Source organism: Staurois parvus, unplaced genomic scaffold (assembly GCF_062004578.1).
Source record: "Staurois parvus isolate SC_StPar_1 unplaced genomic scaffold, SC_StPar_1.0 ptg000202l, whole genome shotgun sequence".
Classification (NCBI taxonomy): Eukaryota; Metazoa; Chordata; class Amphibia; order Anura; family Ranidae; genus Staurois; species Staurois parvus.
In genome coordinates this window covers 8,230,521-8,253,613 of record NW_028317998.1, presented here as the reverse complement: position 1 = coordinate 8,253,613, position 23,093 = coordinate 8,230,521, and the positions used below count along the sequence as shown (strand labels likewise).

The following is a 23,093-nucleotide window of genomic DNA, read 5'->3' as shown; positions in this document are numbered from 1 at the left end:
TTAAAGGAGTTTTAAAGTTTACCTTTTACAAAAATAATAACTGCACATCTTTATTTTTTATTAGGAGTCTGTACAGCATTGCACCCACAATCAGCAGATCGCGGATGCAATGCAGGGCTCTTGCAGACTGTCAGTGTAAGCTGTCTGCTCACACCTTGTACGGGCAGGCAGTCACACAGTGACAGGAAGAATCAATGAAGTACCTACCCTCACCTACCACTTTATTAGGTACACCTGTTCAATTGCTTGGTAACACAAATTGCTAATCAGCCAATCACATGGCAGCAACTCAATGCATTTAGGCATCTAGACGTGGTAAAGATGAGTTGCTGAAGTTCAAACCGGGCATCAGAATGGAGATTTAAGTGACTTTGAACATAGCAAGGTTGTTGGTGCCAGACGGGCTGGTCTGAGTATTTCAAAAACTGCTGATCTACTGGGATTTTCACACACAACCATCTCTAGGGTTTACAAAGAATGGTCCACAAAAGAGAAAATATCCAGTGAGTGGCAGTTGTGTGGATAAAAATGCTTTGTTGATGTCAGAGGAGCATGGGCAGACTGGTTTAAAATGATAGAAAGGCAACAGTAGCTCAAAAAACCACTCGTTACAATCAAGGTATGCAGAAAACCATCTCTGAATGCACAATACGTCGAATCTTAAAGCAGATTGGCTACAGCAGCAGAAGACCACACTGAGTGCCACTCTTGTCAGCAGGAAACGGAGGCTACAATTCACACAGGCTCACCATAATTGGACAATAGAAGATTGAAAAAATTTGCCTGGTCTGATGAATCTCGATTTCCTTAGAGGTGGTTATGCGTGAAAATTCCAGTAGATCAGCGTTTTTTGAAATACTGAGATCAGCCCGTCTGGCACCAACAACCACATTCAAAGACACTTCAATCCCCTTTTTTCCCCGATGCTGATGCTTGGTTTGAACTTCAGGAAGTCCTTTTCACTACCTCTAGATGCCTAAATGCATTGAGTTGCAGCCCTGTGATTGGCTGATTAGCAACTTGTGTTACCAAGCAATTGAACAGGTATTGCTAATAAAGGAGCCAGTGAGTGTAGAACACTCACCAGTGCCCTAGTATTTCACTGAGGACTAAAAACTGTGAGCTTCAAAGGCTGACAATAGTTGTAGTTCTCCCATTCACAGAACTCTGTGAATGAATGATATAGCCGGGTGGGCGGAGCCCTGCACAGCTGCGTTTTTTTTTTTATTGTGACTGCAGGTGTGGGGAGAAGATCCCTGACCCACTGTCACAGGGAGGGGGGGATTGGGGCTGAGAGCTGCAGGAGTGGTAACATGTTACATGTTTCACCCTAAAAACAGGTAAACCATGTAGCATGTTCCCAAAGGTGAACTTTAAATTGGGATGGAGGGCAGGAAGTGTGGGCTGGATTTGTAGTTGTCCTTAAAGGGGTAAAGAATGTTTACTTAGAAAATAAATTTTTCTCTAAATGTAGGAATTAAAGTGAAGTTGTGTTCTTTTTAATACATAAAAAAGGGGTTTTGCTTTCCACACGATTGGATGAATGAAATAAACCTATATTTATATGCTAAAAGGAACAGGTGAAACAAAACAATTTAAATTATTTTTCCCATTAAAAAGGTGAAATGTTGATTTAAACCTTTTCTAAATAGGCCCTGATAAGTAATGAAACAATCCCATCTACAGTATCGGCCAAATGGGACAGGAGGCATATCTCCAAAGTCTGGCCAGGTTTATTGGAGGCAAACCTGAATTGTTAACTGGTCTGTTGGTATGTGTCAATCTGTAATATCATTCAGTTTATGAAGACCTGTGTTCTACTAAATTGGAGGGTCTCTTAGATTGCATGTACTGTATGTCTCCTGCTGGTGGATCTAAGTGCCACAGCGATCAATTACATTTCAATGTGCTCTGAAAGCATTGTGGCTTAGTCATATCAATAAAACTCGGGCTGCAATATTTTCCTTTTGATCTCACTTGCATTTCACTGATCTTAGTGCAGCTATATGGCACCAAACAGACTAAAACTTCAATCCTATTTTATGCTAATACAATTTCTTTATTTTAATGGATTTGCAGGAGAAAGTTATTTCATCCTACTTTGTAATGGTGTAATACAACACTCTGCTGAAATCAATATTTTCAGGCAAGAGGCATCATTAAACTATATCTTGATTACCCTTCCTGCTTGGTATTTGTTACACTAAACTCATAATTTACTGAGATTTCACATGATAGGATCTTGTTGGGTCTTCTGATAAGTTCACCATGGTTTTCTCTGGACACTTGATATGCTCTAGTCTACATTTCTATTAAAAACTTCATTAACAAACCAATTACAATAGAGTAGGCTAGAGTAATGTATACGGGTGTTTACCAACATATTTTGATATAAGATTGCTAGTCTGTCTCTACATGTAATTGCTCTGTAAAAAACACATTCAACAGAAATGGCTGATTCTGTAAAAGGAACATATAGCCTTTTCAATGATTTTCTAGATATACATGGAAAATAAATATGTAGTTTGTACATATATACAGTATATATATTGTAGGAAGGAGCAGTAAATTACTACAGAACCAGAAGCAGGGCAAGCAATGTAATGAACAAGCATGGATTCCCTAAATTCCCTAATTTATATATACTGATTTAGGGAATCCATGCTTGTTCATTACATTACATTGCATGCCCTGCTTCTGGTTCGTAGTAATTTACTGCTCCTTCCTATAATGTAAGTCTATGTGTTGGCTGATACCCTAAAAAAGATGCTATGTCTGGTTATTATAGTGTTGGCGATATCAAGTAGCTAATCTCTCAAGCATTATATTTAACACTAGCAAAAATAGAAAAGTAGTCATCTAAAATGTGATTTGTTTTAAAAATACTATAAGCCCCATTCACACAGGGTGAACGGCTGCATTCCCCAATGCAGGGACGCATGTTGCCAGGATGCAAGGTGTTGCATGCATCCCCATGTCGGCAGTCCCACAGATGTGTATTAGAGCACAAGGCAGCGTTGCATGCATCCCCATGTTGGTAACACATGGCCCTGCAGCTAATCATCCTGTGTAAATGGGGCCTTAAAGTAAACACTGAAATAATAACTGAGAACATGTGCTTACTGAAAATACAGTATTTCCAATCCAGAAAAAAAATTATTGTTAGGTATAAGGTGCATACACTGAGAAGTGCATATACACACATGAAGCAACTTTTATTCCCTCTACTCAATTAAGAAGTGTTGAACTTTTTCTTGATCAGAATGGTTCAGCATTGGGGAGGAGTAGTAGTCTTGCAACCCATTTATGTGCAGGCACCACTAGATGTATGCAGTTTATTCAGAGCCACTTCAGGGCCTTATTCATACTGTGTGAAATGCAAAAGAGCATTCAAAACAGTGTTTACAGACAGCATTCTGCTTGTCCCTAGATCACTCTCCCAGCACTGCAATACCCTATCTCCAGCCATAAGGTGTGAACACGACAAATGTCAAGCCCAATGGCATTTATGCAGTAAAGATGAAGGAATCGAATCTATGAGTGCTGTGTTCATCTCTGCAATTATATACAAATATATATATATATATATATATATATATATATATTGCTAAGCAAAAATGAGTACACCCCAACAGATTTGTCAGAAAACCTTTACATTCCTTTCAGAATCAGAATGGGACACTACTACATTGATAGCAAACAAGATTTGTTAATTTGCACACACAAAACAGTATTTTTCCTACTAAAGACCATTTTGCACAAATGAATACACCTCAATGAAAGTCTTAGGAGCAAAGCTAAATGTTAGAGGACAAAATCCTGATTAACAAGAGTCTACTTATTCATTAAACAGGTGTCCAGCAGACAGTTGATTATAAAAGGGCAATACTTAACAAAGAAAACCCTTTTCCATTTCATGCTGCCAGCAAGACCTGAGATAATTTCTTTACACAAGAAAGGTGAAGGCTACAAGAAGATCAGCAAAGCTTTACTTATCAGTCAGAATACTGTAACAAAAATCATACAAAAATTTAACAAAGATGGAACTGCAACCATCTCACAGAGATGTCCATCCACAGAGGTTAACACCTTGACAGGAGCGTCTTCTGATGAGAAAGGTTGAAGAAAACTACCAGGCAAGTTCAGTGCAGTTAGATAAAGAAATAGAAAGCCAAACTGGGGTGATTGTTTCCCATGACACAATATGGCGTACACTGCAGAGGAATGGCATGCATGGGTGTTGTCCACGAAGGACGTCTCTCCTAAAGCCCATGCACAAAAAAGGCCACCTAGATTTTTCCAGGACCCATGCTGAGAAAGAAGAAGATTACTGGGACTCTGGAGCGTTTTTGGAACTGATGGCTCCAAAGCTGTATGCCGTCGCAAAGGAGAGGAGTACAAAGAAAAATGCATGTTCCTACAGTGAAACATGGTGGTGGCAGTGTCCTTCTGTGGGACTGCATGAGTGCTGCTGGAGTCAGGGAGCTGCATTTCATTGATGATATCATAAATTCACAGATGTACTGCTCTACGGTACATGCTACCATCATTCCATGCCCTTGGTCATTGTGCACTTTTCCAACATGACTGGCTATAGCTACCAGCAGTAATTGCAAACAAAAATCTGACAGGCTGTATGTACTGAAGTCAGCCGATAGATTGACTTCAGAACAATCACCCTGCCCATAGATAGAAGGGTATTGGTTTGTTTTAACTGACCATAGATGGCTCAAATCTCAGTTGGTCCCTGTTGAACAGGCTGAGATTTAATCCATCTATGGACAGCTTAAGTATGACAAAGAAAAGGTAAAAGGTGACACCACTAAAATTTAAGGAAATGGTGCTGTTGCATTGTTCAGTGTAGAGCTTTTTTATATCTATTGGAAACTTTTCTCCTTCATCCAAATAATCAACACAAACTGCCTGATTATGTCTGTGTGTGGTGATGGAAACAGTATGCTAAAACCCAATTCTTCAGTTTTGTGCTATTCAGATACATATGACCCTGTTGATGTTTAATGCACATACATAACTGGATTTGTTAATGCTGTACTGGCCTTATGAAAGCTGTATACAAATTTACCTTTTTTCTCAGAAATCTTTCCTCCGAGAGGTGAATATGTGGTATCCATGGATTCCTCTCCTCTGCTTCCTTTGCTGACACCATTCTCATAAAGCTCACTCTCGACTGGTTGCAGTTGCCAAGTTAAACCAAACAAGTGAACTGCTATAAAACAAGAACACAAATTAATCCCAAAAGCACAAAAAGCATTCAGTAGATAAAATAACAAACATTCTCTGTATATCTTTATCTTTATCCCTGTCTTTATCCCCTAATTCCTATTTAGTACTTGCTCTTGCATTATAAAATTGTAGTGAAACACCACTTTTGGATAGGCAGCAAGAGGCTGATCATTGAAGTAAATAGTTGTTCAGAGCCTTTGTTTCTCTGTAAACTTATCCTAGTAATAAAGCTAATTATTGTTATATCACTTCACATAGTACTTTATTTAAAAACAAATACACTATGTTACTTACAACTTTCAACTACAGTAAATACCATTATATTGTTATACTATGGTAATTAATTAATAACACAGTAAATTAATTACCTAAAAAGGTCATCCATTTAAAATTATGAAATAGTAAAAACTAAACGGCAGAGTGGGATGCTCTACTTGGCCTCAGTTTCCTAATTATTACATAGTTATGGCCACAGTTACTTCACTATCACATGGCTATGGCTACATGGGAAATAAGGTCCTGGTAGAGAAGAGCTTTGTGACAGCTACTTGGATACAGAAGAGCAATAGGAGCTATTCTTTCCTTTTATCAATAGACAATCTTTGGCAGATTATGTCATCATACTCCCTGTGTATGAGCATGTTACATGAACATTTCTGAATAAATAGGTCGGGAAATATGTTACTGACATGACTGTAAAGGTGCCTGCCCAAGAGCTGTAATCCCCCTTCCTTGCTTTGTGAATCACTCACTTGAAAAAAGAATGCAATTATCAGGGTCCAGGACAACTTATGCGTTTTTCCAGGTGAACAACTTAATAATCAAGCAATGATAAAGATCAGGCTACGGATCATGGGCCCAACAGCAACATTTTGTTCGGGCACCTCTTTCTGTAGCACCTGGCAGTACTGTTACAGTACTATTACTTATTAGCTCTATGTGCATACTTTGGTTTGTGTACACTATGACATCTTGGTTAAGCACACATTGTAGGGAGATTTGGGCGTACTGCATATGGAACTTTTACATATTGTAGGAGTCTTGAGTCATATCACAGTTTTTTTTTTCATGCCCACAAATAACTTAATAATCACAGAACAACACACAAGCCCTATAGCCCTTTTGTCCCTTCTTTGGGTTTGACTGTCACATTTCCAATCCACACAGGTTCTTTCCAGTCTTGTCACTTCCCACTTAGATGTTTGGGACTCTGAAATTTGCAATTTGCAGTACAAAATCTTCTCCCATGTAGGCCCTCTAACCCCTATACTTGACAACTCAGGATTGGCTTGCAACAGGTTCCTAAAATGGAGTACATCTGAACCCTCCTTAGTTATGCACTATATACCCTTCTTGTCTTAAACCAGCACTGTCCACTACAGACCTCCCTCATTCAAGCAGATGTCTGCATTACTACTACCTTAGCACTTCCATGTGCGACTTAACACCATGGAACAACTTTTTAGGAATTTGACACCCTTTGTAGCCTTATTTCTCAGCAATATTGACTGCACATATGTTGTCTATCAGCTCTATAACATCCTACTGATCAGGGGTGGACTGACAACTCATGGGGCCCCCGGGCAGTAGGGGATCATGGGGCCCCTGTGTCCTTGCCCAAACTCAAAAAAGCCTATGAAAAAGGAACCAGGGGCATCTCATAGGGCCACCTACTGACCCCGGCCCTCGGGCAGTGCCCGAGTATCCAATTGGTCAGTCCGCCCCTGCTTCTGATGCATGCCTTCCTTTGTTGACCATCCTACACCAGGGATTGGGAGAGAAAAATGGGACACTCCATCCTTGAGGACTGGATGAATTTCTTTTTACTGACCACCTAACTGTCCTATTGACTCTTGCTTCAGTACTTTAGGCCCATGGGGTTGATTTAATAAAGGAAAATAGACTTTTCAAAACAAAGTTGGACTTTGCAAGGAACTTTTCTTCAGGGCTCTTGGGGTCATTCCCATGCAAAGTGCAACTTCCCTTCCTGGGCAAAGGAAACAGCCTATTTGCCTTAATAACTCAATCTCCATGATTCAAAGTACTGAAGCAAGAGTCATTAGCACAACTAACATTTTTTAACAAAAGCTTAGAATTGCCAGCTTTGACTTCCACTTACTCCTATGACTGTTCTCTTTTTGGTAAATACTTTTGGAAATTGCTGAAAATTAGAATCACTCGTAAGCTTCTTGTATTTTTTAGGTTCCTGGTTGCAAGATCTCCTTATTGGTTTTGCTCCACTCACTACTGCAATCTTCTTATCACTCTGTAGTAAAGGGAGTATTACTTCTCCCACTGCATTTTTCACAGTATAAAAAAAAATTACTTTAAGATACTGACACTTTCCATAGGCCACAGAATAACCTTGATGTAAAAGCTCTCCTTAACAGAATTAAAATTAGCATCAGAATTAATGAAACCAGTGCAGTATGAAACTGCTTAGCACCTATTTGTAGCACCCTCCTAGATAGGTGCTAGGATGTAGATAGTTGAGTATTGCATAATGTAATCTACTGCTTATTAGGAGATTGTTAAGCAAATTTAGTGGCTCTTTCTGTTTAACAGAAGAGCCACAATTGGTTAGCTAGTTCATCCTGTGTAACTTACTGTGCTGCTGCATCTGGGTGAAGATTCATCTTTATCCAGCTAACCAAGGAAGGTTCTCGGTGAATAGTGTGAGGCATGTAGATGAGCAGTGTATATATGGATGCAGCTCCAGCCAATTAAAGGGAGTGGTGCCCCTGAGCATGCTGGGTGCTAGTATTTATATTCAGTGAGCATAGGGGATCTGGGTTCTTCTTCCTATTCCACAGAGAAGGATGTTCCAACTATCAAGGCGCTGCCTCCCTGGCACATCCTGCCATGAGGACTCAGGTGGGCAACCAGAGGTCCAGAATGCTGAAACACAGGGTGCTTATGAGAGCTGACTGAGGGGGATGCCTACAGATTTTGCCTGGCATAATGGAGAAAGGTGACCTGCAGAAAAAGCTTTTGAATGCAGACTGTCCAAAAGGGATCCTCCTCGGATTTTTTGCTGTTTAACCCCCTCGGGACTTATATTGTCAGCTGCTGGATGTAAACTAAAGGGGACACTGGCTGGTGTCCAGAAGAGCGACTGTCCATTTAGTTCTGCATTCCAACAGAAGGACTTTGCCCTAATCCAGTCAGTCCATTCCAGTCAGCTACACAGAGCTACTAAGGAAACACACTTAGAGAAAGATGTCCTCAACTGTGAATAGTTCAGCTCAGAGTATCACATTATATCCCTTCCCTGTCCCAGTTCTAAAATAAAATAAAAACAACAAAAACTACAACCCCTAGACTGATCATTGGAGTAAAGAGCGGAAGTTGTGTGCATCTGGCTATAGGAAATACTGTGTGCTTGGCTGTGGGTGAAGATTTAGGGGAAAGCCTAGGCAAAGTACAAACGGCTCCTATGGGGGCAGCGCTACATATTTAAAAACTAAATATCTTGGATGTACCTACAGTATATATTTGGGTTGCATAGGAACAAAGATATTTGTGGATTGTGAGAATCTTATGTGAATGTCACTTGTAAGTTTTGGTTGGACCTACAAACTGAGTTACTTTCATGCCCATAGAGTCTGTGATTTCAAGGATACTGTAATAAGCTACATTAGCCATTATGGCAACATAAATTAATTTACACAGTAAAGGAAAGATTTATGGGCTTTGCAAGTCTCCATAACTCTAACCTTACATCTGCTAACATTCAACCAATATTCTGTTTATTGCCATGGAGGAATCAATAAGTGCAGTTGTATCTTTTTTGATCTGCTTTGCAATTCTGTTGATTAAGTCCTGGTTCACATACAGTATATGTGGATTAGATGTGGTTTGAACCGCATCCAATCTGCATGACATGTGAAATAACATTGCTTCCTATGACACCGTAGGCACCTGTTCACATACTGTATGTCCGGTGCACTGGCAGTGCGGATTGAAAAAGAGTGCTGTCCGATTTCTGAGCAGTGCAGTCTTGTTCAGGTGCGGATTACAGTCTATTGACTTCTATGGGAACTATTTCTAAACTGCCCATGTGTGAACAGGATAAAATCCTGATCTGAACCTGATGTAAACATGACCTGAACCTGATCTAAATCTGACCTGAACTGCTGAACAAATACTGTTTTAATTAGCTGTGAAACCTGAACTTCAATCCGCACAGCACATGTGTGAATCAACGCTTACTAAAGCCATATAGAATTTCCACTGTAAAGTGCATAGAGTAAAGCTTTATTCCTCCAATCATGTAATCAAAGCGAGCACAGCTTCAGCTCATCTATTCTATGAAGTATACATTTTCTTTGCTTAGTGAACATTTTCTGCTCCTGTGATAATCAACCCCACTGAATGGCAACTGCAGAGAAAATAACGTGAAACCCTCAATTACTAATTGATGTGTTTTAGGAGCTGTTGAGGTGAATAGTAACATGTGTGATGTAACATAGAAATAATATACAGCACTAACCCACAGCAGCAATTCACATTTTATCTTTCAGTGATAGGAATTTAGCAAAGTGAATTGTGATTGGTTGCTATGCTTTTTGTACTTTGTACTGCCTCATAAGCTTGTAAACCCTATCACATACCGATTTGTTCAAACTGTTGGGTAACATTTGTTTTCAAGCTATTTAAGGGCAATTCCAACAGATCTCTGGATTGGAGGAAAGTGAGTACAATGATCTCCACCCTCAACAATAACCCTCCTCCCCACCTCTCCACCCTTAACAATAACCTCCCTCTCCACTTCTCCACCCTCAACAATAACCCCCTTCCACAGTTCTACACCCTCAACAATAACCCCCTCCCCACCTCTCTGCTCTAAACAATAACCCCCTTCCCACCCCTCTACCCTCAACAATAACCCCCTCCCCACCTCTCCACCCTCAACAATAAGCCCCTCCCCACCTTCTCCACCCTCAACAATAACCCCCCTCCCCACCCTAAACAATAAGCCCCCTTCCTACCCCTCCACCCTCAACAATACACCCCTCCCCACCTCTCCACCCTCAACAATAATCCCCCTCCTCACCTCTCCACACTCAACTATAACCCCCCTCCCCACCTCTTCACCCTAAAAAATAACCCCCATTCCCAGCTCTCCACCCTAAACAATAACCCCCTCTCCATACTTAACAATAACCCCCTCCCCACCTCTCCACCCTCAACAATAACCCCTTCCCCACCTTTCCACCCTCAACAATAACCCCCCTCCCCATCTCCCTACCCTCAACAATAACCCCCCTCCCCGCCTCTCCACCCTCAACAAATAACCCCCTCCCGACATCTCCACCCTCAACAATAACCCCTGGGGGTTATGGGGGATAGTATGGGGGAGGGCTCCTGTCCAATGATGGGGATAGTCTGGGGGAGGGGAACTTGTGTAATGATGGGGAAGTATGAGGGAATGATCCTGTGTAAAGGTGGTGGAGGGGTGACCTATGTAATAATGGGGGTAGTATGGAAGAGGGGGTCCTTTGAGGGAAGGGGTTCTGTGAAATGATGTGGGTGTGAAAGTGCATGGGGGTCCAATAAATATTAAAGATGGCCCTGCTATAAGTAGCAAATAATTAAGCATGATCACATAATGCACCAATTGTGGGCAGTTTGTCACTACTACATGCTACTGGTGTAGCTAACATTTGTTCCATCTTTTTAGCAATGGATATTGTAGATATTCTTAGCAATTAATAGCTACCTGTTTCTGTAGGGGTAGTGAACTGCTGGAAACTACTCATGTAACTCCAGCGTTAACCTCTAGTGCCACAGACCAGATATCCAGTTGTTCAGGACATCCTGTTGATTTCTTCAGGATTAACAACACAAATTGGACACTTGCATAACAGCACATAAGAGGCTAAAATGTGCAAGTATGATTTCACAAACTCTCTGGATAAAACAGCGCTAACAAAAAACATCATTTAACTTGCCTTACAACTATCCACAGGTATGGAATACCTAGATCTGTCCTTTAAAGTGATAAAAAGGCATTTTTTTAAAATAACAAACATGTCATACTTACCTGCTCTGTGCAGTGGGTTTGCACAGAGTAGTCCACATCCTCCTCTTCTCAGGTCGCCCACTGGTGCTCCTGACCCTTCCCTCCTGCCGAGCACTCCCACAACAACCAGCTTGCTATGGGGGCACCCAAGCAGGCTTACTCCCGAGCCGCTTTTCTGCGTATATATTCACAACAGTGCCGTGGCTCCCCATTGGCTCATTGGCTGTGATCGCCAGCTAATGAGGAGGGCCGAGGCTCTCGTGCACATCATTGGATCGCGGTGGGGCTCAGGTAACTATTAGGATGCCTGAGGAGGCTGCTGCACACAGAAGTTTTTTTTAAAAAAAACCTTGAGCCTTTACAACCACTTTAAATGCATGCAGTTAGGCTTCCATCAAAGAAATTTTGTTGAAAATAAGAAACACTACACAAACATTCTAAGCACTAGGTATGATGCAAAATGATAGTATTCAAGATATATAGATAAATCAATTTTAAAAGAAAACTAACAAATCCAGTCTATGCAGAAACCAAGTTTAGTAATCAAACACAACTTTATTATTTTTAAAATGTTATATTTTAAAATTATGATTGTTTCTACGTAAAGATAGAATTATCAATAATAAATTATTAATTATCAGCAATATCTGCCGTACCTCTACACAATGATAAATGTTGAGAAGAAAATACCATCAAACTTGTCAAAATTCTAGACAGACATTTACAAATATGCAAAATATGAGGGATCCCTTGTTAAATGCTTAAGACCATCATTTTCTATACCATTAGTACATTTATTTCTACATGCTCTAATATTTGGTTGAGACGCCTGTGCATGGGAAATATTTCAATACCTTAATATAAATCTGATGTTATGGTGTAATTTAATGTACCCAAACTGTTTGCACATGGAAATAAAAGGGTGTGGCCGTGGCCATATTGGGTCAGTAATGTCAGCCAGCATCGCCACACCATTTTTTACATTCAGCTGCTGGCCAGGAAACTCCAGAATGGTAAATTAATGAGGATGGAGATGCATCACTGGTTTCTAGGATGCCAGTGACTACTGGCTTCCTAGTAACCAGGAGCCTTGAGTGTGACATTGTCCCATTTAGCAGTAATATTAATGCTGCTGATAATTGTATCACTTACTGCTTCAACCAGAGATTTGGCTCAGTGGGCAGGCAAACATCCTATGTAATTCCCCCTCAGCTAAATGACGAACAGCTATACATTAAACACCCACTGTGGAATAATAGAGCAATTTCCTGTTATGTCTGTATATAACATATAAAAAGGCCTGAAAATGGCTGTCCACCAACAGTCCCTAGCCAACCTGACTGAGCTTGAGAAGATTGCAAAGAAGAATGGCAGAAAATCCTCAATCCAGGTGTGCAAAGCTTGTCACATACCCAAAAAGACTGGAGGCTGTAATTGCTGCCAAAGATGCTTCAGTAAGTACTGAGTAAAGGGTCTGAATACTTAACTACATGTGATATTGCACTCTTTTTTTTTTAAATAAATTCACAAGCATTTCTAAAATTCTGTTTTCATTCATGTCATTATGGGGTACTGAGTGTAGATGGATCAAAATTCGTCTAGTTTTGCAGGGAGCAGACATATTTCGATCCATGTGTGATCACTGTATTTGAACAGGAGTTGAGCTACCAATCGACTTCTGTTCAACCGCTGTGTCAGATAAAAGCTGCTTGATCAAGGGCTGCAGGCAATGGCTGCAACACCGGTCTGTGTCTTCCCCTCACTGTTATAGTACGATAGTGCAGAGGGGAGGATTTCCCCATCCACCTTTTTTTTTTTGTTCAGCCCAATGAATGGAGAAAACTGAGCCCTGTATGGTCAGATTTGGTTCCCATTGTCTTGATAAACTGACACTGGTTCATCCTCATCTTCAGCTTATTGTTATGCATTCTATCATATGGTATCACCTGTAAATAAGAGAATAGCCCCTTGGCATCATACATTCAAATCATCACATTCCCAGCTATACTCAGAAACTGGACAGATAAGTAGACATATTGCGCACCAACATTGATCAAACCCTAACTATACTATATTTCAAGATTATTTACATCTGTTAATGGAGATTCCACATAAACATCACGGTAATATTTTTTCAGTATTTTTCATTTACTATTCTGTCTCTCCTTAATAATATGAAATACTATTCCATAAAATAAGTTCTTAACTGACTGCATAATTTTTCTTCTTTCTGGAGTTTTCTTTTTTTTTTCACCTGGTGACCCCCATGAATAACACACTTTCTGTCCCTCAGTAACTACACTCATTCTGCCACTGCATCTATGTTGGGAGCCATTATGCTGTTAAGCCTTTACTACGAACATGTCTCCCTTTTACATCTCTAATACATGGGGAATGGTAAGATTAGTAGTTTATAAAAGGAAGAAAACATTTTTCTATTCTTACAGATCAACTCACAGAAAGTGACAAACACAAGTGACAAACACAATGCATTTATGGCGGGATCAACAGGTATTGTGCTTGATGAAAATTATTTTAGCCAAAAAAAGAAAACTAATAAAAAATGCATCTTAAGACTGGTAAACTGAAAAATATAAAAAAATTTTCTTGAGTTTAGTCATCCTTTAAAGTATTAATACAACAGATACTGGTAACGGCCTTTCCTGTCTTTTACATCTACTGCATTTAGTGAACTTTGATATTTATACATTTGCAAAGATTCTTTGGTCCTGAATTACAATCATTTTCTAGTATGTTTGCACCCACGCATATGGAATATTCAATAATTCTTGTAGAAAAGGTTTTCAAATTCAGTCTATAGGCAATTATAGATCAATACCCAATCATGTATGTTTCAAAATTGCATTAATATATGATGTTTGCTTTATGTAGAAATAATGATCAAAACTCTTAGGAATGACCTAACAAACTATAGTTTACTGGACCCAGTGGGAAATCTGTGAACTCTAGAACATAATGCCCAAACCCTATTGAAATGCAGGCTGAATCTTGTATTTTTTTCTGGACTTTTTCTTGTTCAATAATTTTTATTCAAATGTGACAATAAAATACAACATGGGCTATGACTGGCACCATCATGTGAGACAAACAGACATAGAATGGAGAATGAAGGGGGCACATCCTCCGCAAACAATGATATTAAACAAAATTGCAACATGCAAAGGTGTCTGGGAAGACTCCATGGTTGTCAAAGGCAGCCAGGATATTGAAGCTAGCAGATCATAGTGTGATAAATCCTGAGGATAGATGAGTCTAAAGAGGATGCAGAGGCCTCTTGTTAGAAGGAAAACAAAGGGAGGAAAAAAAGAGTAAGACAAAGACAGGAGAGAAAGGGAGGGTAAGAGACTCAGGATCATTGGAGACTCAGTCAGAGCCAGCCCTCACTTGTCAAAGGAAGGTCAGGAAAGGCATACACCAGCCACAGTTCTCAAATTTTCAGGAATTTGGCATGGGAGTCATTAAGGATACTAGAGATTTGTTCATTAAGCATCATAACCGTCAGCTGGTCCTTCACACCCTGAAAGGGACTGAAGGTTTCTTGCATGCCCGGGCAAAAGTCCTCTTGGTTGCTATGAACAGATAAGATGCTGGGTTTTGTGGATGAGCGAATAAGCCCGGCATGGGGCAATGCAACAGGGCAAATTTAGCTTCCTTTTGGGTGGTCAGATGGAGCAGGCCAAACACTCAAGACCAAAAGCTTGCCAGTTGTGGCACACATGTCCACCAGGTGTGCAAAACATCCTCAAGATGGCCACACCCACAGAAATAGCGGTCATTGGAAGTTGGGTCAGCATGGGCTATACAAACGGGACCAAATACTACCATAACAATGCTTTGTATGCCTCCTCAAGGGTGGCAGGGTTATAGAACATTTAATGGCAGAAGACCAAGCCTTGCTCCAGTCCGTTGGATCAGTTTTAAATCCCAAGTCATGCTTCCATTGGGTCTCATAGGAAAGAGAGGCAGGAGATGATCGACTATTCAAAGATGCATAAACAGAAGAATTGGGACCTGGGGAGCCTGGGGAGTGCTGGCAGTTATGCTCAAATGTAGTTTTCTTAAATGGATAGGGCAAGGTGTGTCAGTGGGAGGATATCCAGTGTTGAAGGTGAAGAAAATGAAAAAATTCTGATTGGGGAGCATCATGAGACTCACGAAAGGTGGCCCACATCAGGGGAGGGCAGGAGGCGGGTGGTAAGAAAGTGCTGCAATTGTTTTTCTAGCCTTTTTCAATGCTATTTTTTTAGCTTTTGTTTGAAAAGAGCATGGGTAGCTGGGCACTGCCATGGGGGACATGCATTAATGCAAAAAAAAAAAAAAATATCATTCAGATGGGAAGGGACATTTTATCACAGCTTAAAGGACCAGATTAAAAATACACAATTCCTTTAAATAGCATGCTTGGGGGATGTCTTAAACCTGCATGTGAAGCACCTGTATGATGTACTTAATCAAAAGTGACTTTTGGAAGAAAAAAACTATTGGCACTAAATAAGTGGATAAGAGTCTGGTATAGATTATAAGGGTGATGCCATACCATTTTTTCTTAAAGCGACAACATACATTGTTGTGGGGTCCACTTAAAGTGTATACCTTTATCCTTGTAAGGGTCTGGTACAGATTTTGAGAGGACCCTATGCAAAAAATAAGAAATTCATACCAGATGCTTATCCAAGCATGCAGCCTGGATGGAAACAAAAGGGAGGTTCAACAAGCATGAAGGGACCACTCTCCTGACCCAAATCATTCTACATGCCCCTAACAATGGGAGGGTAAATTGTTGAGGCCCCCCTTGCAAGGCACCTTGTTCCTATGTTGAGGATGACAAGGGCCTCATCCCCACATCCCTTGCCCGTTGGATGTGGGGGTCTACCATGGGGGCTTATTGAAATATGGAAGCCCCTGTAGAACAAGGGAAACACCTGATATCTGGTCCCCCCATATGAAAGAGCATGTGGTATGTTACTCATTCCCTACAAAAATCAAATAGTAAATAAACACAGAGACATTCCTGAAAAACGTCTTTGTTATTAAAAAATAAGTAAATAAACATTATCCCCCACTACAACTCCAACATTAAACACCTTGTTCAATTATGTAGATCAATTGCCAATCACGATAAACAGCAACAAAGGCAACATGCTACATGATAATCCTCTCTAGCTGTTGAATGTCAATAAACTGAATAGGGATACTGGCTGACAACCTTGACCATATATGGTCATTGATATTCCCAAGATCCCCATCGGCTCACTTACAAAGTGACACAGGTTGGTGGGAAGTGTGTCATTTAGCGATGGTAGTGATACTGCCACTAAATAAAAGTTTGGCTTAGCAGCAGACAGGGGATTTGGGCAAATCTGGCCATTTAGTTTGCCTGTTCTGTAAACTGCAAAAATCCTGGGTTTGGGTTGAATATAGCTGTAAGCTATATTCATTAAAAATGGAAACCCTTTTTCATATTATTGCAGTAGATTCATTTTTAATCTATGTTAAAAGTGCATCTGTTACTGTTAATTTATATAACATTAAATCTTCTAACAGTTGGAAAAATAAAATGAGCCCAAAGGTAGCCCACAAGAATTATTCTGGTTCAATTGTATAGGCTAAGTTCACTGCTTTGAACATGTTACATTTCACACCCATAATTCCTCAATCTGCCTGCTGTGCAAGTTGATTAACTCACCACACCTGGATACTCTTTTGTAATTCCTTATATCATAACAGACATATATCCAAGCAGTCATACATTGAAAATAATGTTTTGGCTAATTACTCAACACTCATGCTGAATATATTCCATAATATAATCCTCTGGTAGAGTGCACAAGATAGATCTTTGAAGCTCACCTCATGCAAACAACATTCTTGTTTCCAATCAATACCCTTCCTGTAAAACAACTAACACAGTTTTATTAAGTGTTTCTTGAATGCACTTAGTTTCAGGATATAGTTTGAATATGTTTGTCAGAGAGAGCTTTGAACAAAAGCCAGCATTTCTAGCTCAGATGAACAAGGTTTTCAACAGCGAAAGGTCATAATATCACCATTAAAGTCCAGCTTTTGCCTAATTCATTGTTATGCAGTAGGAAGTGAATAATCTATGTTGTAATTGGTATTCATTTTATCTTGTCTTCTTATGCATGTACATGCTTCTTTGTTATCAAGAATTCTTGAGTTTCCCTATAGCAGCCCACAAAATTTGAATTTTTCCCAAGAGGTACAATTACAGGTACTTGGCGAGCCAGTATGTAAAAACTATGTTGTATAATTAAATTTTACAGAGTAAAATTATCTTTTTCAGAGTCCAAAATCTTCCTCACCATTTTCGTAATATAACATACTTACCTAAAAATATAGGGAGTCCAGTTAATAAGTCGAAATTACTGCTGCATTTCCTATTAAAGTGAATGGAATGTGAGCTGCACATATACTGGGGACAAGTATTAGGATGACAATAATTGAAAGAGTTGCTGTGTGCCATTAGAAAGGCTGCACAACAGTCTTCACATAGAAGATGCACTAAAGGCAAGAATCCTAAATACTAGGATACTAAAACACTAAAGTGAGCAGTAAGCTCTAAAAAAGATAGATGCCTCTAATCAATCATTGGCATTAGAGCAAGACTGACTTACATGCCTGGAAATCCCTGGCCATGTAAGCAAAGATGCATGGGTAGCAGTGACATCACTGCCCAAATGTGGTCACTGGCCATATTTAGGAAATTACATTGACCAAATATGGCCATGGCCATATTTCACCAATTATGTCACTACTATCCACACCTCTTACCATATATGAGCTGTCATTCAGACGGAATTATTCTTGGGATTGGCCGTCGGGGGACTTTTTTAGGGATTTAGATTTGTTTTAATAAAGACTTGGTCAAATGTTTGGGTGTCTTTATTTCTAGGTTACTTTTTTGTAAATGAGAAAGGATCCTATGTACCCTTTACTCATTCATGTAGAGAGGGTGGTTTCTGTGGGCCCCCTTATTTTTAAAGGGGGTTCCAGACTTCAACCCCCCCACCCACAGATCCTACAACCATCAGGTCAGGGTTGTAGGGAAGAGACACCCCCCATGTGGAAAGCATGTGGCTCCACCTAACGCTTTGCATCATCAAATCACGTGACTTCATCAAGAGATCCCATGATGAAATCATGTGATTTGATGATGCAACACATTAGGAGGGGCTGCAATGTCACACCGCTAATTCGGAAGTGTGCAAGTGGCCATTTTGTTGGAGGTCATCCATAATACATGCCTGGATACTGATGTGCACCAGTATAGGTGCACAATATAAGTTGAATACATTTTAATTTTTTAAATAAAAATATAAATACCCATACAGAGAGCACTATATATTTTATTATATTTTGAGAGAATCTTATGCTTATATTGTGGGATTGAGAAGGAAGGAGGCAGATTGAGAACATCAGTGCAGTGGAGAAAAGCAGAACAGCCATGGCAAAGGAGACTCCACTTTAAGGGGCAGGCACATGAGGCCTTATATCAGGTCAACGTTTAAGGTGACACTATACAGAAGCTGGTGAAGGGATATACGCTTGTGGTGATAAGCATGTAATTGAAATAATATAAACGCACCAAGGAGTTTGATTTTTCTGGCATCTTTTATTATTGAATGAAAACATGAATTTGAACATAAGATTATAAAATCACATGGATATTTTGGACTTTAAGTGTTCTTCTGTTATTTGTTTTTTATTCTTTTGGTATATGCTGCATTGTGATGTGACTATTGGAAAATCTATTATAGTACTTAATTTGCTTGCACACTATGTTTTTACTGCACGGCACTGTTTGAGACTTATTTATATATTAAAAATGTAATGACAGTTTTATTCTATAATAGTGAGAAAAGTTTTAATATGAAGCAAAGTGCACAATAAAACAAAACAAAGCGATGGAAAGAGATTCTACATTAAAATTATAGACATACTGTAGATACTATATTTGACTTTATTCAATTGACTGATGTACTTGAAAAGCCCCACAACATTTACAGATGGCCATATTTGTAGATGCATAATATTTTTTAAATGCTTATGTTGGCTATGTGTGACTATGTGTGACTTTCCACAGAAGTCATGTGGGCACACTTTTGGCCCCTCCCAAGCAGTTGGCCCAAATAACCTACAGTACATGCTACACCCACTTTTCTACAATGCCCACTAGAGGACAGGACTTCTTTGCTTTCATGATATTCCAGCATTATAAGAAACCAAACTACCACCTTTCAGACATGTATTTGATTAACAGAAAAAAAGACATCAGGAGACAAATTTTGAAAGTAAATGGGAAAACATCACATAATTGGTATTGTTAACTTGAAACTTAAATTAGTCGGGACAATGAATAGGATATTGATCTGTCCTTGATTAAATATGAGGAACTATTCAGGATTTATCTGGATTTATGACAGAACATGTTTGCAAAGTAACAATTTCCATTCCATTTAATCTAGAGTATGTAATTGTTTTTTATTTACAAGATCATGCTGTCTTACCATGGCATTGCCTTGGATCAGTATATAAAACAGGAATTTACTAATCTCATCCAGTACTCCAGTCCAGTTCATCTATATATTTACCCCTGTTTAATATCATATCCTCAACTTCTACCTGATTTTCTTCAGGTGTAATTTTACCGCCTTAACTATTGACACTGGCATCACATAAAGTTATATTACCAGAACCCGTGGGTCCAAATGTATGCAACCTAAACACAGTTTTACTTGCTTAATTGAAGGAAAAACCTTCCTTCATTCTAGTTACACAGCTCTTTATGTTACTATCCTTTTGTAGCTTGACATCAGAAAAAAAGCTTTACCCAGTCTTTTATTTTTAACAAAAAGAAATAAAAAGTATAACCTGATTCAAGGAACAAACATGTTCAATGTTAAGGCTGTTACAACTAGCTTTGTAATTGCTCAACCATCAACGTCCTGTGAAAAGACGTGAATGAATGCTCTGCTGCTGAGATAAAGTCTCCTTTATGGAAATGAGAAAATGGTATAAAATTGGATAATTTTCTTTTGTGTGAGATATGCCAGAGTCAATGAATGTACAATACACCATGAGATAATTATGAAAAGTTAATGTCCACATGATTAATAGGATATATATCTTTAAATTGCAGGTAGGAGTAAATGCATTAACGTCTCATAGTTTTCTTGTTATCAAAGCTATAATTATATTCTGTGCTATTATTTATCTCTGATTGAAGTTACGTTTTTTTATGCCTAAATGGTTTTCTCTTTTCTCTCCGAGCACTGCCTTACAATTAACAGAATCATACATATGTTATGTAAGGAAACAAACAAGGTAACAAAAAAGCATTCCAGACAAGTGAAGTGAATCAAATAATAAATAAATTCACTTGAAAAAAGAAAGTGTTAGAGGTGAAAGACCATGGATATCTGACACAGGGAGAGTCTGACTAGAGCCCTAAAGAGTATAGAAGAGAAATTTAACGGGGCCTGGTTTTATTGGTTTGAGTACTCTTGCAATGAATTTCAACTTATTTTGCAGGCCAGTCACCTGCTCTATCTCCATAATGGTACACTTAGAGGAAGTGGCTTGTCCCTTGCTTATGATCAGGACTGTTATAGCCTCACTTGTGCAAAAGTGGGCAGGGAGCAGGTCTGCTCTTGGCCCTTTACCCCCTTTCCCTATCCCCCCTTTTTTTGTCTTCTTGGGACTTTGGATCTTCACCTTGCTGGTGTAATATCATCTGGAAAATTCAAGAAAAGTGACCTACTCAATGATGTTAATGTACCTGTGTGGTCACCTACACTGCCTGTCACTGTGGGTGGCTCGCTATATCACTCTTATTGCTGGATGCACAATACACCTGTTTTTTACCTTTGTAATATAATTAAAGGGTCATGTGGCTTCTTTTTTTATTGCACCTGACACAGGGTAGTTTGTATTGTTTTAATTTTGTTGTTGGATTGTAATCCTTTTTGAATACTAAATAATGTAAAAAACGTTTAATAAAATAAAGAATACATACAGAAAAAACATATTTCCAAAGTAAACACATTGGCACCTATAAGATACATGCACATAACAAAAAATCTTAAAAAATCTAAAAATTCAAATTCTCATGTGCTTTACCATAGCATAAGAAATAAGAACATGTTTTTTCCTAATACCTGTTTGAGTAATGTCATTTGTAATGCAGTCTAAATTATATATGTCTTCTTTTGTGTAGGCTAAGCATCCCCTTAAATCTCAGGCACATACAGACACATTAAGGCACCATGCATACTAGGGTTTTTTTAAGTGCCGAGAAGCATTATTATTACCAATTTTTTTAGCTGAAAAATAAAACACTAGTGTGCATGGAGCTTAATACAAACAAGGTGCAAAACAATGTTTTAGCATAGTATGATATAGACAGATTGTGATTGTGTATAATGTATAAGGTGGCTAACTGAGAGCTAGGACCATGCATATCACATAGATAAGAGGATACTTCCTTTGAGTCTGGAGAGGGTTTGGGAGGTGTTTTTAAGCTGTATGTGGTGTTACAGAACAGCACAGTTCCAAGGACAGCATTGGCGACAACGTATTCTGGCATCACATATTTTGGATGTGTGATTGACTTTTTTATTGTACAATTAAATTGGTTTAAAGTGGTTCTAAAGGCAAAATCAATACTTACATATATGATGCTTTCACTAGCACTTACAAAGCAGCCTTTGCTTTCTTGCCTAGGAGCAATGCAGCAAAAGTCAGAGGGTTGAGACAATAAACTGACAGAGTGTTCATTTAGGCAAAACCTTTACGTAAAGTACACTGATATCTACTAGTCCATCTAACACTATTGTCTCCAAACAGTTTTGCTGTCCAAGGGTGTCTTAATTGCTTCTTCATAGATAGAGGAGCCACCCTAAGACAGATAGTGTGTTAGGCTGCATTTACATCTGGGAATGAATGCAGAAATGTGCATTTCTGCACACATTCCCAGTGACTGCAAATAACATGCATTTTGCTTGCAATGCCATTAATTGTTAATAGTGCCATGAACATGGCAAGCAAACATGCATTTTGCAGTGTGCAGAACCATGCAACAAATGTGGCAAAACATGCGATAAAAAGCGTGCAGGTTGCATGAGCTACTTTGCTGAATGGGTTGATCATTAAATCAATGGGCTGCCCTAGGTGTGTCACATGAAAAATGCACACAAGGAAGAATGAAAACATGTGCAATTCAAAAAAGCTAGGTGTGAATGGAGAATTACTGGCCAGATCACCAGGTGAAAAATAAAGGAAAAAAGCCTACAATTAGAAAATTATTCCTGTCACAACATTTAAACATGTAAACTGCAACATATTTTTTTTTGGGGGGGTTAGGGGGAGTTAAATGCAGGAGCAACACCCCAAACCAACTAAATTACTAAATTCAAGTAAAGTTTACTCTTAAAATAATAAATATAAAGCCTTTAATGTTGTAAACTTAACCATTGGCAAAACAGTTTAATAACATGGTTTGTGAGCTAATTTTTGGAGGCACCACACTGCATTGAACAAAAAGTTTACAAAAGGATAAAAAAAATAAGTGCACAAAAACACTTAAAAATCATTACCCCACACTCCAAACTGAATCATTTCAAAGAAAATTTACTTTTAAAAAATAATTATGTTTTTTAACATTCTGTAAAACAGACTGGTGGCAAAATAATTTAAAAGCATGGTTTGTGAGCTTCTTTTTTGGAGGTACCACACTTCACTGAATAAAAAGTTTAGAAAACGATAAAAAAATTAGTGCACAAAA

At 39.0% G+C, this 23,093-nt stretch overlaps 1 protein-coding gene across 5 annotated transcripts in view; it reads right to left on the bottom strand.

Annotated features, from left to right (window-relative positions):
• The window catches only part of TENM1 (teneurin transmembrane protein 1), a 947,931-nt gene that overhangs the window by 397,334 nt on the left and 527,504 nt on the right, over window positions 1-23,093 (bottom strand). For 4 of the 5 annotated variants that reach the window (XM_089678298.1, XM_089678300.1, XM_089678302.1 and 1 more), the window contains one exon: window positions 5,084-5,227. In XM_089678298.1, the coding sequence (XP_089534424.1) occupies window positions 5,084-5,227 (144 nt within the window). The remainder of the gene's footprint in view (window positions 1-5,083; window positions 5,228-23,093) is intronic. The other variant, XM_089678299.1, reaches the window with a different exon arrangement.